Raw genomic sequence first — 13,249 nt, 5'->3', positions numbered from 1 at the left:
AACCCAAGTTTCGCGCCAGCCGTCGACCATTATTCCGCCCAGCCACTCCTGCGATCGGACTATATTTCGACAACCTCTGCGAGACGACAGTTATCCGGATACGTCACGGAGTACGTCTATAACAAAATCTAACAAGGCCAATTTCGCCCATAATTTTTACAAGACAAATTTAAGCTTGGGGTAGAGTATTTTTTTGGTTTAGAATTTCTCCAATGTTATATTTGTGTATAATTAAAGTAAATATTTGGATTTCCATAGTTGTAAAATTGACCCCTCCCAAAGATGCACATATACACTCGCATGTTACACACGACACACACATATTGTGCGCACACACTGCACACAAACGAACCCAACATGCGCTCACATACAACACATAAACATGCATAATATATATACATAAAAGTTTTGGAAAATTCAATTAACGTTCCGCTATGCAATGCAATGCAATGCAATCTCAATTAGTAAGCACCAATCCAAATTCCAGAAACTTGAATATATGAACTTGCAATACTATAATAATATAGTCCAAAATTCAACACGGTTGGGCATCAACTCAAAGTCAACTTGCAGTACACAACCATTTTCTCAAAAATCTGCAGTTGAATTGAATCAATCCCCAACCAACAATGGCGGAATACGTCGTATTCTGCGTAATCCGCAGCCTTAGCGAGCTCCTATTATACGAAGCACGCCACATCCCCGAGCTCCGCAGCCGAATCGAGGTGATCCAAATGAAGCTCCGGCAGCTGCAATCCATCCTCGAAATCGCCGACGCCAGGCAGGAAATCGACGAAGGAATCCGCAACTGGATCGCCGAGACTAGAGAAGCCGCCTACGACATCGAAGATCTCCTCCTCGTAGTCCTCTCCTCCTCCTCCTCCTCCTCCTCTTCCTCCTCCGCCAGCCGCAGAAGGTACACCGGCCTATTCAGAGAAGCCACCAGCCTCCACAGCCTGGAGCCTAAAATCCAGCTCATCGAAGCTAAGGTTTCCGCTCTCGAATCCGATCTGCGCGTCAGGAACATTAGGCCGCGCCAGAGAGGAAGCCCCAACCCGATCGCGCGGAGGCGGCTTCAGCAGAGGAGGACCTATTCTCACTTCGTGGAGGATGATTTGGTAGGGCTAGACGACCATGTCGAGCAGCTAGTTTCCAGATTGGTGAGCGAGGATGCGGATCAGGTGGTGTCGATCACAGGAATGGGAGGTATAGGCAAAACAACCCTAGCGAAGAGGATTTACCACCACCACGACGTCCGCGGCCATTTCCATGCCCTAGCGTGGGCGTGCGTGTCTCAGCAGGGGCAGCCGGATGATGTGCTGCAGAGGATCCTCAACAAGCTTGAACCTGAGAAGAAGAAGGCAATCAGTATTATGAAGATTGATGATCTTGTTGAGGAGCTTATTCAAGTGCAGAGGAGAAAACGATGCCTCGTCGTGCTTGATGATGTTTGGGATATGGACGCCTGGGATCTAGTGTTTAAACCAGTCTTCGTCAATAGGCAAGCAAGCAGAATTGTGAACATGAAAGTGTTGCTCACGACGCGGAATAAGGAAATCGCCCGTTACATTGATTTGGATGCTCCTTGTTATCTCTATGAGCAGAGGCATTTGGATCAAGAGGAAAGCTGGGAACTGCTGAATAGGAAAGTTTCTCGCAATCTCAGTTTGGCAGGTATATCATCGTCTGCTATTAACATTTATTGGAAGCCACAGATTGAGAGCATAATCCAGATCAATTCTATTTATTCTTACATCCAGCTAGTAGTTTTTGCAATGATGCATCAATTTTGTTCAGGTATTTCACTTGACAGAAGTCTTCCCAGCAGCAGGTCTGTAGAAGAGCCGGAGTATTCCTCCGGCTTTGAGGACGAGGATGCATTATCACGAGTCGAAAGCTTTCGCTCATGCTACAGTGACGAGGAGGATGAACTCGTGAGTCGGATGACTCGAATTCACAGTTCAAGTTCTGAGGATACGGTTCAAGGTAAGAATGTTACATCTTAATGGGGCGTTTGGTAGCTATGTTACAATAAGTTGCAAGTTCTTTTCTAGCTTTAATTGTGCGTATGGTACTTATCTTAATCTTAGTAAATAGTCCTGTGCTATTTTTATGGCCCAAGGAAGCCCGCCTTAAAGTCTATGTTTCACCTAGATTATTAATCCACAATTTTGGTGGGTTAGCTAACAGTTCTATAAATTGAACAAAGATAGTGGAACAAAATTACTAACTTGTCCTCCTTTTTTCCAATTCTCAACTTGTAGATTAGGGGTGTCGAAACGGGTAGCGGGTAACGGGTAATCCCAAACCTGACCCGTTACCCGCCGGGTATCGGGTACCCGTTACCGACGGAATCGGGAATAAAAAGTTTCGGGTGAGACTATTACATTCATCAAGTAGTATTTTTTAAAAAGCATCTAAAATATACAAATAATATTTAAAAAAAGAAGATTTCAAAAAAAAAGTTTCGGGTCGGGTACCCGCGGTGTCGGGTGCGGGATACTCGACTCGGGTATCCGGTAATACCCGACTAAATGCGGGATGGGTATTGGGACTAACTTTTCGGCCAAAATCGGGTGCGGGTACCCGTTTCGACACCCCTTAGATATATATTATTGAGGTTATTTTAGTTTACATAAATTTAGCATAAAATTCTATATTTTGCACCAAACATATCAATTAGAAATATAACTAGTGCCAACCATAATACGTATCATGATCATCATCCTAACTAGCCATAACATGGATAGTCTACCAAATGAGAGCCCCATCATTGATTATGTTGTTACATGATACTATATGCTTGTTAATCGGAAAGCATTTTTGCTTGATTTTGATGTTTATTGATCTCGTTGTCGGATTCATGAAGAAGATGCTATCTTGCTGAAGATCTCTCAGTTTTCATGATTAAGTTGCACAGTACTGTGAAAGGAAAATAAGATTAAGCTCTCAGCCTGACAGATCCATTTCTATTTCTCCACTCGTTAATTATATGTCTTAACTTTGCCTATCACTGTATCAAGATCTCAGAAATCAGATGGACATGGAAAGACTAGGAAAGGAGATGGTTGCACAGTGTGGAGGATTGCCACTAGCAATAGTTGTGCTTGGAGGACTCCTGATGACAAAGTCTACCATAAGCGAGTGGAGAACAGTGCACCAAAATTTCAATTCTTATTTACGGAGGGGAAGAACTTCTCGAGAGAACGGAAGAGTTCATGAAGTGTTAGCTCTAAGTTACCACGATCTGCCTTATCAGCTCAAACCATGTTTTCTGCATTTAGGAAACTTCCCAGAGGATCACAAAATTCCCACTCGGAAGTTGTACCAGTTGTGGTTAGCTGAAGGCTTCATATCACAAGAATCTGAGGAAGGGGAATCGATCATGGACGTGGCAGAAAGATATCTAGTAGAACTTGTGCAAAGGTGCATGGTTCAAGTGAGAGCAGATGAGGTGACTGGTAAGTTCAAGTCTTGTCAACTTCATGACCTTACCCGAGAACTATGTCTTGTCAAGGGTAAGGAGGAAAACTTTTTGAAAAGGATTCCTATACGGTATGAACCTGAACTACTTAGAGCACCCTCTCCGTCATCTATAGCGCCATCAATCAGTAAAACACGCAGGCTTTCCATTGCCGTTGATTGTGATTTTGATACTTATTTTCCTCCTAGAAAAGAGATACTTGAGTACAGAAAGGAGAATCTTGAACGTGTTAGATCAGCATTGTTCTTTTCTAGGCTCAGCAACCGGAAAAATCTTCATCTTGCACTGGACTTCGTTTGCAGTGAGCTCAAACTGATCAGAGTGCTAGACCTTGAAAGGTTCGACTTTGGAGATAAGCTATGCAAGGGTATTGGAGATCTGATTCATCTCAGATACCTAAGTTTAAGAGGCTGTCAACTAAACAAATTGTCGTCGTCCATCGGCAATTTGAAGTACTTGCAAAGTCTTGATCTGAGGGTACCTTTCCTTGTATGCATGGCCATCCCCAATGTCATATGGAAGCTGAATCATTTGAAACATCTGTATCTCCCCCCATCCCACGAGTGTAGCAGCAAACTGCAGCTACACAGCTTAAGCAAGTTGGAAATCTTGAAAAACTTTGATTCCCGAGTCTCAGATTATAGAGATCTCACCAAGTTAACTAAGCTTCAGAAACTTGCTGCAATCTTATCCTTGGAGATAGATCATTTAGCAGCACTATTCAGTCACCTCAAGATGGATACTTTGCATATCAAAGACTCCTCTTTCCGCATCCGCTATGACTTTCAGTCTGAAAAAGAGCTGACTGCTTTGAGAGAGATAGTAGGGTCAGTCCATCTTCAGAAACTAGATCTGATTGGCATTATAAACAAGCTACCAGAGCAACGCCATTTTGGTCGAAGCCTCATGAAGTTAACTCTGAGGAGTAGCAAACTAAAAGAAGATCCTATGACTACTCTAGAGAAACTCCCTAATCTGCATACATTGATACTACGCAAGAACGCTTTTGCAGGGAATGCGATTTGCTGTTCTTCTGAGGGTTTCCCTAGTCTCACTGTTCTGGAGCTCCAGGGGCTTACTGACTTGGAGAAGTGGAGAATAGATGAAGGAGCTATGCCTAACCTCTATTGTTTAAAGATTGATGAATGTATAAAGTTGAGGATGGTTCCGGAAGGAGTCAGATTCATTGCTTCACTTAGGGAATTGGTGATTGTTAACATGCTCGATTCCTTTAAGAGCCGGGTTCAGAAGGTGCAGGAGCAAGGGGGAAAGGACACTCATATAGTCGGCCACATTCCATCGATCACCATTGCTGATACAAACAGAACTTACATGAAAAAATTTGAGACTCAACTCTCAGGTATTGTATCCTGTGCAGAATTTATGAACATTCTTCACTTCAACCATCCTGACATTTTTCTTTCATTGACAGGGAAATCATACAATGGACTTTTCCAAAGTTTTTCTCCATTACTTGTACCAAGGGATTGGCAGAAGTCGTGAAGATCGCACGAGCGTGCAAACTTCAGACGACTTCAGATGCAATACCGGTCCACAGCTGCCTATCAAATGAGACATACTCAGGAATGCCAAAGGTGTTCTGATCAATTGAAATGGGACAAAATCTCAACAGAGTAAGGAAAAAATATAAGTTAAATATTTGATTTGAGGAATATAAAGTTCTGGTGTTGCATGAAGCTTCTCAATAGTTCAATTTATTGCCAAATTAAAGTTGTTTCTTCCCCTTCAAGCATCCTAGTGAACTGCTTTTGATTGTTGTTGATGGAGTCTTTGTTTCCATAGCATGGGATAGAAAGAGCTTTTTGATTGAAAGGGGGCACATCACCCTTGTTGTCAACATTTTGTGCTGTTTTAGAAAATTTAAAAACTGAAAATCAGAAGATCAAAACTCATGGCACAATCTTTATAAAAAATTTTATTTTGTAAAATAGCACAAAAAGGATTTATTATTAGTATAAAACTTAGGATGAAGAATAACTAAACTGATAAACACATTTAATAGGTTCAGCATAGTCACGAAAATAAAACCATTTCCATTATTAGCCTCATCCAACCTAATTAATTTAACTTTTAATAAAATGTCAATTTCTCTTATACTAGTATTCACGTGCACCACCCTCAACCTAATGGAGTATAATTTCGTGTTATATAGTAATAGAATTTGCACAGATTATTTACTTATAATTAAATTCTTATATTTTTGTTTATGTGTGAAATCTTTTAAATGATACAGTAATATAGAAAAAAAATAATTTTATTTCATATAATAATTCGTTTTTATTTATAACTATTTAATAATATATATATATATATATATATATATATCTCTTTTTCACTGATAATAATCAACTCACTGTCAATTTTTGTCGTTATTTGGCGGCATTTTCCTAATCCACGGATGCGAATAGCCCAAATAAAATTGAATTATTTAAAAAAAAGCATAATAAATGCAATAATGAAGCGTCGTCATTATCCACACCACTACCATCATCGCAAATCAGGAAGTCCAAAACAGCTAACAATGGAAGCCGCGAGCTTGAAAGCGAGGATAGTCTCTGAGCTCCAAGCCGTTAAGCGGAGATCGGGCAAGACATACGCTCAGATTGCGGATGAGACCGGCTTGACCAACGTCTACGTGGCTCAGCTCCTCCGCCGCCAAGCTCAGCTCAAGCCCTCCACCGCCCCTCTCCTCCGCGCCGCCCTCCCCGCCCTCACCGACGACCACCTCATCGAAATGTTACAACCTCCCCTTCGCTCTTACGATCCCAACTTAATTCAGGATCCTACTATTTATAGGTTCGCACTCCTTTTTTCGGTTTTGGCAAGTTATCTCGATCCTCCTCTTTTTGGCGTTTCAACTCGTTAATTCGTGAATCCTTAACTCGATTCAGCTTGGATTTAGAATATAGTTGGTAATTCGATTCTAGTACTTCTGGAAAATAGAGGTTGCTTTAGAAATCTGATTGATGTGCTCATATGTGTGATGACTGCTATTATGAATTCATGATTATGATTTTTCTTTCTTGTTTCCAGATTGAATGAAGCAGTTATGCATTTCGGGGAGAGCATTAAAGAGATCATCAATGAAGATTTTGGCGATGGCATGTAAGATATTTCCCCCCAATTATTTTACTTGTTGCCGTTATTTATGAAATTCACTTGTTTAGGTTGAGATGTTATTCTTAGCTCTAAATTATGCACCAGGTTAGAATCTAATTGAGCTAGTAAGGGATTGTGGTGTTGCAAGTGCAACAATCAAGCAAATCATGATTTACATAATCGAGCAAATTATGCCTTTGTTTGATAAACACTTAACAAAGGAAATATTTGCAACGGCGGTGAACAGGTGAATTACTAGTTTGGCTTTAGTACAAAGATGCCGTAATAATTTTATCAGGAAAAAAGAACGGGTCGTAGAAGAAAGACCCTGACAACGTGAAAGCAACTCAGAATCAACCTAAATAACCTTCTGATTCCCTGATATATAGACATCAAGTTGATTGCCGTCCTTTCTTGTATAAGAATGCTTCTCAAGTCGTGTGATCTATATAGCGAAATTGGTTAATGTAGAATATCTGATATCGCATCTTCTTGAAGTTTTGAAGCTCGTGTGGATTAAACCATAGAGCAGAGGGTGTCAACATGAAGATAACTAACATAAAAATTAGAGAACTTTTACGGAATAAGTAGTATGCCTTTTTGTTGCACTCCAGCAATCAAATATGCTGTGATCACCATCAAGTTGGTGGTGGATTTCTTATTCAAATTTTATTATACTTTACACCATATTGCTTAGTGTAATCTCGTTTTGCTGTGTCCACGGACGTTATGTTTAATTATACAAGCACAAGTTGACTTTGGTTCACGAGAGGAGGTTATGTACACATGATAATAACCAGCCCCATGTCATATCATATGTGATTTCATCTCTAATTACATTCTTAATTAGACTGAACCCTTTTTCATCTCTCTCCCTCTCGTGCTGGCTAGAATGTCTGCCATCGACTTCTACTGCTCAGTCGACAAAGTGAAAGGCGTAGATGGAAAGGATCGTGTTGTTTTGACCTTTGATGGGAAGTATCTTCCACACACTGAGCAGGTCAGTAATCCTTCTCCCTGATTCTCGAATGCATGTAGATACACTGCACAAACAACATAACTTGAAATAGCCATGCCACATTTTATCGCAATTCAAATAAGTTTGCGATATATCTCTATCGTTTGCAGCTTACCGAGAATATGGTATCAAGACTGAAAAGGCAAGAACAGCAAGATGGCAAGCCAAAGTTATCATAATTGCTTTATCGTCCCAAGCTTTCTTGATTACTCTTTGTCAAATATGTATTCCTATTTATAATCTATGTTATACTTGTCGAACTCAATGGGAGTAATAAACTTGGTTTTGGTTTGTGCTTCGTTATTCTCCACTTTTTTTTTTCAATTCATTATGGTTTTCCTACATAGGTTTTCTTTGTTTTAATGAAAATCTACATAATACATATGCAAAAAAGAAGAAAAAAGTGGAGTAGTATTACATCCACAAGAAATTAGTCTTTGTTTTCCATTTTTTGCATCCATCAAATAAGTTTGTGGAGTATCTATTTATTTTAACTTTCTATTTTTCATAAGATGGGTTTCATTTCTATTAATAATACTTCGAGCTATTGTTTTTATCTCTCTTACTCTACCAATTTTGTATTAAAACAGAACACTATTATTTTTGGTGGATGGAGATATGTTATAGTGTGACATACAAATAAAAAATCAAAATTTGAACTATGAAATTTGATATGAAAAATCTGAAATTGCATTGAAAATGTAGTAAAAATCTAAAAATATTTCACAACGTATTTCCCTTTCCCCCCAATTTTTATTTATATAAACTTCACAAGATGGGAGAGGTTGCGATGTTAATTATGCAGCATGTTAGGCTAGAATCTGATTATGCTTGTTAGTAATTATCATGTGTTGCAATAATCAACCAAATTATGCAGATTATACATTTTCTTTGTTTGATTATACTTGACACAAGATGAATTAGTTCATCTCAAAGCTTTAGTACTAATAATTTTACCATAGCAACTCAGAATCAACCTAAATATATAACCTTCTGATTCTCTGATAAATACACATCAATTAGATGGCCATCCTTTTACTTGATAATCTATTTCGAATACTTATGCAATCTTGGTTGGTTAATTTTGTAATTTTTTGATATTTCATCTCCATCAAGTTTGAAGCATTAGACCATAGATTGGTGTCAACATGAAGATAAAATTACCATAACAAAATATATATTTTTCCACATTCTATTTTCTAACATTGGAATGAGTGTTAGGATCGTCGACTACACATTAGTTTGTCAAACAATAATTTTTGGAGGAATCAAGTCGAATCAAATCAAGATCCTTCTAAGCATAGAAAATAAAATATTTCCCTGTTTATGTGATGAATGTAATAGAATGGTCACGGTCTATAAATTTATAGTATTCATTTGTCTATAAATGAAAGAATGGGATGGAAGTAAGTAACTGAGAGGAAGAGTTAACTCCTAATAATATATATTATTTCGTCATTTAAATTCAATCGCGGGGATAGCTCAGTTGGGAGAGCGTCAGACTGAAGATCTGAAGGTCACGTGTTCGATCCAACTTTCTACTAATTTAATTATGATTTATATTTTAAAAACATTATTTTGGTATTTATTGTCTTTAAATTCCTTTATCTGAACTTGCTACTAATTTCATTCTGATTTATTTTTTAAAAACCTTTTTGTATTTATTGTCTTTAATTTCCTTTATTTGAACTTGCTACTAAATTTGTTTTATTTTTTGTACTTATTTCCTTTATTAGATTTCCTATTACTAAATGTAAAAGTGTGTGCTTAAAAACTCCAAAATTCTATTCGCACTATAATATGACCAACACTTTTTTGCTTTAATTAAATGAATGTTTCAAAACTGAGAAATATTTTTTTAAGGTTCATTAAAATTCAAAGTAGATAGCACAAAAAAGCAACCTTTATAATAAGTTTCAAGACTAATTGAATTATTAAAATGGATTTATAATATTCATGACAACACAGCCTTATTCAAGACTCCACATTTTTAAATGGTTAAAATGACTATTATTTCACACCTGGTTTCCCTTCCTAGTTTTATTGATTCCATAAAAGTCAAATAATGCAGAGAGAGAAAGCAGTTGTATTCCAGTGTCTTTATGTTTGGGTGCTTAGCTCATGTGTACCAACCTATCATTATTACATTTTCTCCTCTTTCTCAACGTTATTATTTTCAAAATTCGATGGAGTGACAATGAATATATATGTCACATTCTCTCTCTATAGTCTTGCTGAAATTGGTTTCATTGTTTTTCATTACATCAAATGGGATGCTTTGTTTCATGCTGTGTACTCAAACACAACAAGAAGAAGAAGAAGAAGACCAGAAAACCTTCTTGGCTCGAACAAGTAAGAGCCAAACTCCCTTTCACATTCACATTCACATTCAAACATCAAACTCCATTTTTCAATGTGAAATTTATGGCTTTGCATTCCTTCAAAATCTGTTAGGACAGCAGAAGCTATGTGCCTCTTGATTCTGATCTCAAACAAAACCTCACTTCTGATACATCTCAGCTCAAGTAAGTCCAAATCTAAATTAAAATTTTATGATCTGTCAATTTATGGTTCACATTTCTGTAGGGAGGAGAAGCCATTAGTACTCAAGCTCAAAAAGAAAGTGAGGTTCAATCTGAATGTCAAGGCTTACGAACCGATCCCTGATGACGACGAAGTCGATGGCGAAGAAGAAACGGGCTTGCACTACGAAGAGGATGTGATCGCGTCGTCCTACCCTGCAAGTTACAGATATCAAAACTGCAGGTACAGCGACAGTGAAGAAGACGGGGACATAGATCTCGATGAAGACGATGATGACTTTAGTAGCATTCAGAGTGATAATATTGGATCAGATAATGATGTTAAGAATCAGGATCAAACAAGTGTAGAGCAGCAGGCGACTGAATCAATATCGGATGCTGGACGATATGTTTCTTCTGTGCTTTGTCCGGTTGAGAATTTATCTCAATGGAGAGCAGTGAAAGCCAAGGCCGCAATAGTGCAGCCGAAGCTGCAGAAGGAGAATTTAATTCCTTCATCCGCGGCTCCTCACTCTGACTCGAAAAGGAGAAGTGATGTTGCAGTTGATGCGAGTCTATCAAACTGGTTGAGCTCGTTGGAAATGAGTCCTCTCGTCAAGAGCAGCAGTTCAGGTCAGAGATTAGGCCTGTAAGAAGCTGCATATCAAACATTTCATGTGAGTGTTGCAGGAGAGGTATATAAGAGTATACTATTTTTCAAGGGATTTTGAGAACTCTACCTTGCTGCTTTGTTTGATTTGAGTTGTGGCAGCAGTTTTTCTTTGGTTTTGGCACATATTTTTCTGGTCATTCGTTGGTGAGTTTCATAAGGCATGAAAAGAGAACAATCATAAACAGTTTGTTGTTTCCTAGTTAGATAAGGCATATGCTGTTGTTACTGAATAGCATCAAATTTCAAGCTTGGAGAATTGTTACAGCATTCTATCAATTTTCTGTAAGTAGTCAAAATATGAATTTATGAAATGTAGAAACTGTGAGAGCACCTGTTAAGGCAGCCCTAACTTCATCTCCCACCTGCAAGATCCGATGCCTAGAATCTCTTTCGACATCAATAAAATGCAACTACCAATAACTAAGAAACTTTACTACACAAAAGAATGCCCATATTTCACAGGTAATTGATGTAAAATGGTGTAACAGCTTGAGCAAAGAGATCTCTTCTCACATTCTCTGCTTTCTACAGTCGACAAATTGACTAATACTTCGAATTTTAAGATGTTTATCATGGATAGCCATTTTCTATAAGCTGATTGGATTATTTCAAATTTTGAGATGTTTACTATGGGATAGCCATTTCCTGTAAGCTGATGGGATTACATTAGGCCTCGCGACAAGCGAATCAAAATCACGTGTTAAGTGTGCTCGAACTTCTCTTTTAACTGATTCCATGAGATTATGTATCTAGCAGCAGTAGAAACTAAAAACTGTGAACAGTAGCAGATAAAAAGAAGCGACTCTGATAATTAATGTTCTTAATAGGTTATTGTTCATAATTAAATGTAAAGACTGCTCAAACTTTTTGAACTAGAGTTCGATGAGATTATTTATCTGGCATCAGTAGAAACTTATAAAGAGATTAATGTTCATAACTATGAACAGTTGTAAAATAAAGAGAAGCAACACTGATAGTAAATGTTCTTTATAGGTTCATGTTCATAATTAAACGTTAAGTCTGCTCAAACTTCATATGAACTGAGATTCAATGACATTAAGTATGGAATCGGTAGCTTTGAAAACGAAGAACACTAGCAAAATAAATAAGTAACATGAACAGTTAATGTCATTACAGGTTGATGTTCATAATTAAACGTAAAGTCTGCTCAAACTGTGTTGATTCAATGTGATTATGTGTCTGGCATAACTAGAAAGTGAAAACTATGAACAGTAGCAGAATGAAAGCAACAACTCTGAGAAAGAAATCCAGCGTATGAATAGGTAACTGATTAATACTGGTAAAACAAAAGGGTATATAACTAGCCTAACATGTTAAACAAAAGATGGCAGCAATGCAAAAACTAAATGTAGTAAGAACGTGTATATATTCCGTTAATAGCTCAATACTTACAACGGTTCAATGCAACCAAAACAGCAAAAGAACCAAAACCTCTCATTCAATCTCAATTTCAGGAAGCTGATGCATAAGCATGCTCTCAGACCCTTGCGCGCTCCCCTCGCCACGTTTCCTGCTATGCAACAATCCAAACGACACGAAGCTGATCACCATAACCACCACCACATGCCCAACAAACACCAAATTAATCAATGCCACACCCCTCCAAACATCATCATCAAGCTCACACTTGACATCAGCCTCCCCTCTACCAATCTTACCACACCCTTTCAAACCAAACGCATCAGTATACAACGAAAGGCCTACTTGCATCACCCAACTCCCCTTCAAAACAAGCCCACACGAAAGCAAAAACTCCGCGAAAAACGCCCCCGGCCTAACCGACAAATGCACACAACACGCAGCGCAAAGAGCAGTCAAATAGCCTAGAATTCGATACACCCAACCGCCAATCCCAACAAGCCCAGTCCCAGTCATGTAAAAATCAATCAGAAATGCAATTGCAGTGAATGCGAATACAAGATTGTCGGGTACAGAGAAAAGATCGAAACTTTCTTTGACATAGATCAGAATCAAGATGGCCCAGAAGAGGGAAACGATGACGGACTGCTGCAAGAATGAGAATTTGTGAGCTGGGGTTTCTGAAAATGCGAGGAAGAAGACGAGGTGGGAGAATGAGGCGATGGGGAGGAGTATTAAGAGGGAGTAGATGTCGAGGTTTTTCCACTTGGATTCGGAGAGATACCATGTTCTTGATCGGAAGAGGGAGGGATTGTTGAGGTAGAGAGAGGAGGAGAAGAGGAGGCGGCGGAGGCCGAGAGGGCAGAGGAAGAGGGAGGCCGTGAGATGGGTTGCCAAGGATGTTGATGACATTTCCCTTCCCAAAAGAGTGATGATCGTTAGAGTGTAATCGGAATCTTGAACAAATTTGGGAGAATCATGGGTTGGCTGTGTGTGTGTTTTGTATGAAGGGAACAAGTTGACTATTCGAAAACTGACTACTTGGCCGGCAA

General features: G+C 38.6%; 4 protein-coding genes across 6 annotated transcripts; 3 read left to right on the top strand and 1 right to left on the bottom strand.

Annotated features, from left to right (window-relative positions):
* Positions 1–450: 450 nt before the first annotated feature.
* Positions 451–5,289, top strand: LOC121773222 (probable disease resistance RPP8-like protein 2). Its single transcript, XM_042170036.1, has 4 exons — positions 451–1,674; positions 1,798–1,986; positions 3,024–4,844; positions 4,917–5,289. Exons 1-4 carry the CDS (start codon positions 630–632, stop codon positions 4,985–4,987), a joined length of 3,126 nt encoding a protein of 1,041 aa, XP_042025970.1. The 5' UTR covers positions 451–629; the 3' UTR covers positions 4,988–5,289.
* A 665-nt stretch (positions 5,290–5,954) lies between these two features.
* Positions 5,955–7,925, top strand: LOC121774828 (cyanate hydratase-like). Its single transcript, XM_042171689.1, has 4 exons — positions 5,955–6,301; positions 6,539–6,610; positions 7,496–7,604; positions 7,733–7,925. Exons 1-4 carry the CDS (start codon positions 5,961–5,963, stop codon positions 7,799–7,801), a joined length of 591 nt encoding a protein of 196 aa, XP_042027623.1. The 5' UTR covers positions 5,955–5,960; the 3' UTR covers positions 7,802–7,925.
* Positions 7,926–8,043: 118 nt separating this feature from the next.
* LOC121774827 lies at positions 8,044–10,797 on the top strand. 3 transcript variants are annotated; one of them, XM_042171687.1, is made up of 3 exons: positions 8,044–9,974; positions 10,082–10,147; positions 10,209–10,797. In XM_042171687.1, exons 1-3 carry the CDS (start codon positions 9,688–9,690, stop codon positions 10,795–10,797), a joined length of 942 nt encoding a protein of 313 aa, XP_042027621.1. In that variant the 5' UTR covers positions 8,044–9,687. The 3 variants fall into 3 exon arrangements, with proteins under 3 accessions (XP_042027621.1, XP_042027622.1, XP_042027620.1); XM_042171688.1 differs by having other exon boundaries at positions 10,077–10,147; XM_042171686.1 differs by having other exon boundaries at positions 10,077–10,797.
* A 1,475-nt stretch (positions 10,798–12,272) lies between these two features.
* On the bottom strand, positions 12,273–13,109 carry LOC121774531. The gene has a single exon (XM_042171390.1). The coding sequence runs from the start codon at positions 13,107–13,109 to the stop codon at positions 12,273–12,275; it is 837 nt and encodes a 278-aa protein (XP_042027324.1).
* Positions 13,110–13,249: the final 140 nt, after the last annotated feature.

The sequence above is a fragment of the Salvia splendens genome, chromosome 17 (genome assembly GCF_004379255.2).
Source record: "Salvia splendens isolate huo1 chromosome 17, SspV2, whole genome shotgun sequence".
NCBI classification, from domain to species: Eukaryota; Viridiplantae; Streptophyta; class Magnoliopsida; order Lamiales; family Lamiaceae; genus Salvia; species Salvia splendens.
This window is presented reverse-complemented; position numbering and strand designations above follow the sequence as displayed.

What these genes read in the sequence shown, in the direction of transcription:
- LOC121773222 (XM_042170036.1), top strand. Translation starts at nt 630, where the DNA reads ATGGCGGAATACGTCGTATTCTGCGTAATCCGCAGCCTTAGCGAGCTC. An exon ending in TTCTGAGGATACGGTTCAAG is followed by an intron (nt 1,987 to 3,023) that starts GTAAGAATGTTA and finishes CACTGTATCAAG; the next exon opens with ATCTCAGAAATCAGATGGAC. An exon ending in ATTTGAGACTCAACTCTCAG is followed by an intron (nt 4,845 to 4,916) that starts GTATTGTATCCT and finishes TTTCATTGACAG; the next exon opens with GGAAATCATACAATGGACTT.
- LOC121774828 (XM_042171689.1), top strand. Translation starts at nt 5,961, where the DNA reads ATGAAGCGTCGTCATTATCCACACCACTACCATCATCGCAAATCAGGA. An exon ending in GAAGATTTTGGCGATGGCAT is followed by an intron (nt 6,611 to 7,495) that starts GTAAGATATTTC and finishes CGTGCTGGCTAG; the next exon opens with AATGTCTGCCATCGACTTCT. An exon ending in ATCTTCCACACACTGAGCAG is followed by an intron (nt 7,605 to 7,732) that starts GTCAGTAATCCT and finishes TATCGTTTGCAG; the next exon opens with CTTACCGAGAATATGGTATC.
- LOC121774827 (XM_042171686.1), top strand. Translation starts at nt 9,688, where the DNA reads ATGCAGAGAGAGAAAGCAGTTGTATTCCAGTGTCTTTATGTTTGGGTG. An exon ending in AACCTTCTTGGCTCGAACAA is followed by an intron (nt 9,975 to 10,076) that starts GTAAGAGCCAAA and finishes AAAATCTGTTAG; the next exon opens with GACAGCAGAAGCTATGTGCC.
- LOC121774531 (XM_042171390.1), bottom strand. Translation starts at nt 13,109, where the DNA reads ATGTCATCAACATCCTTGGCAACCCATCTCACGGCCTCCCTCTTCCTC.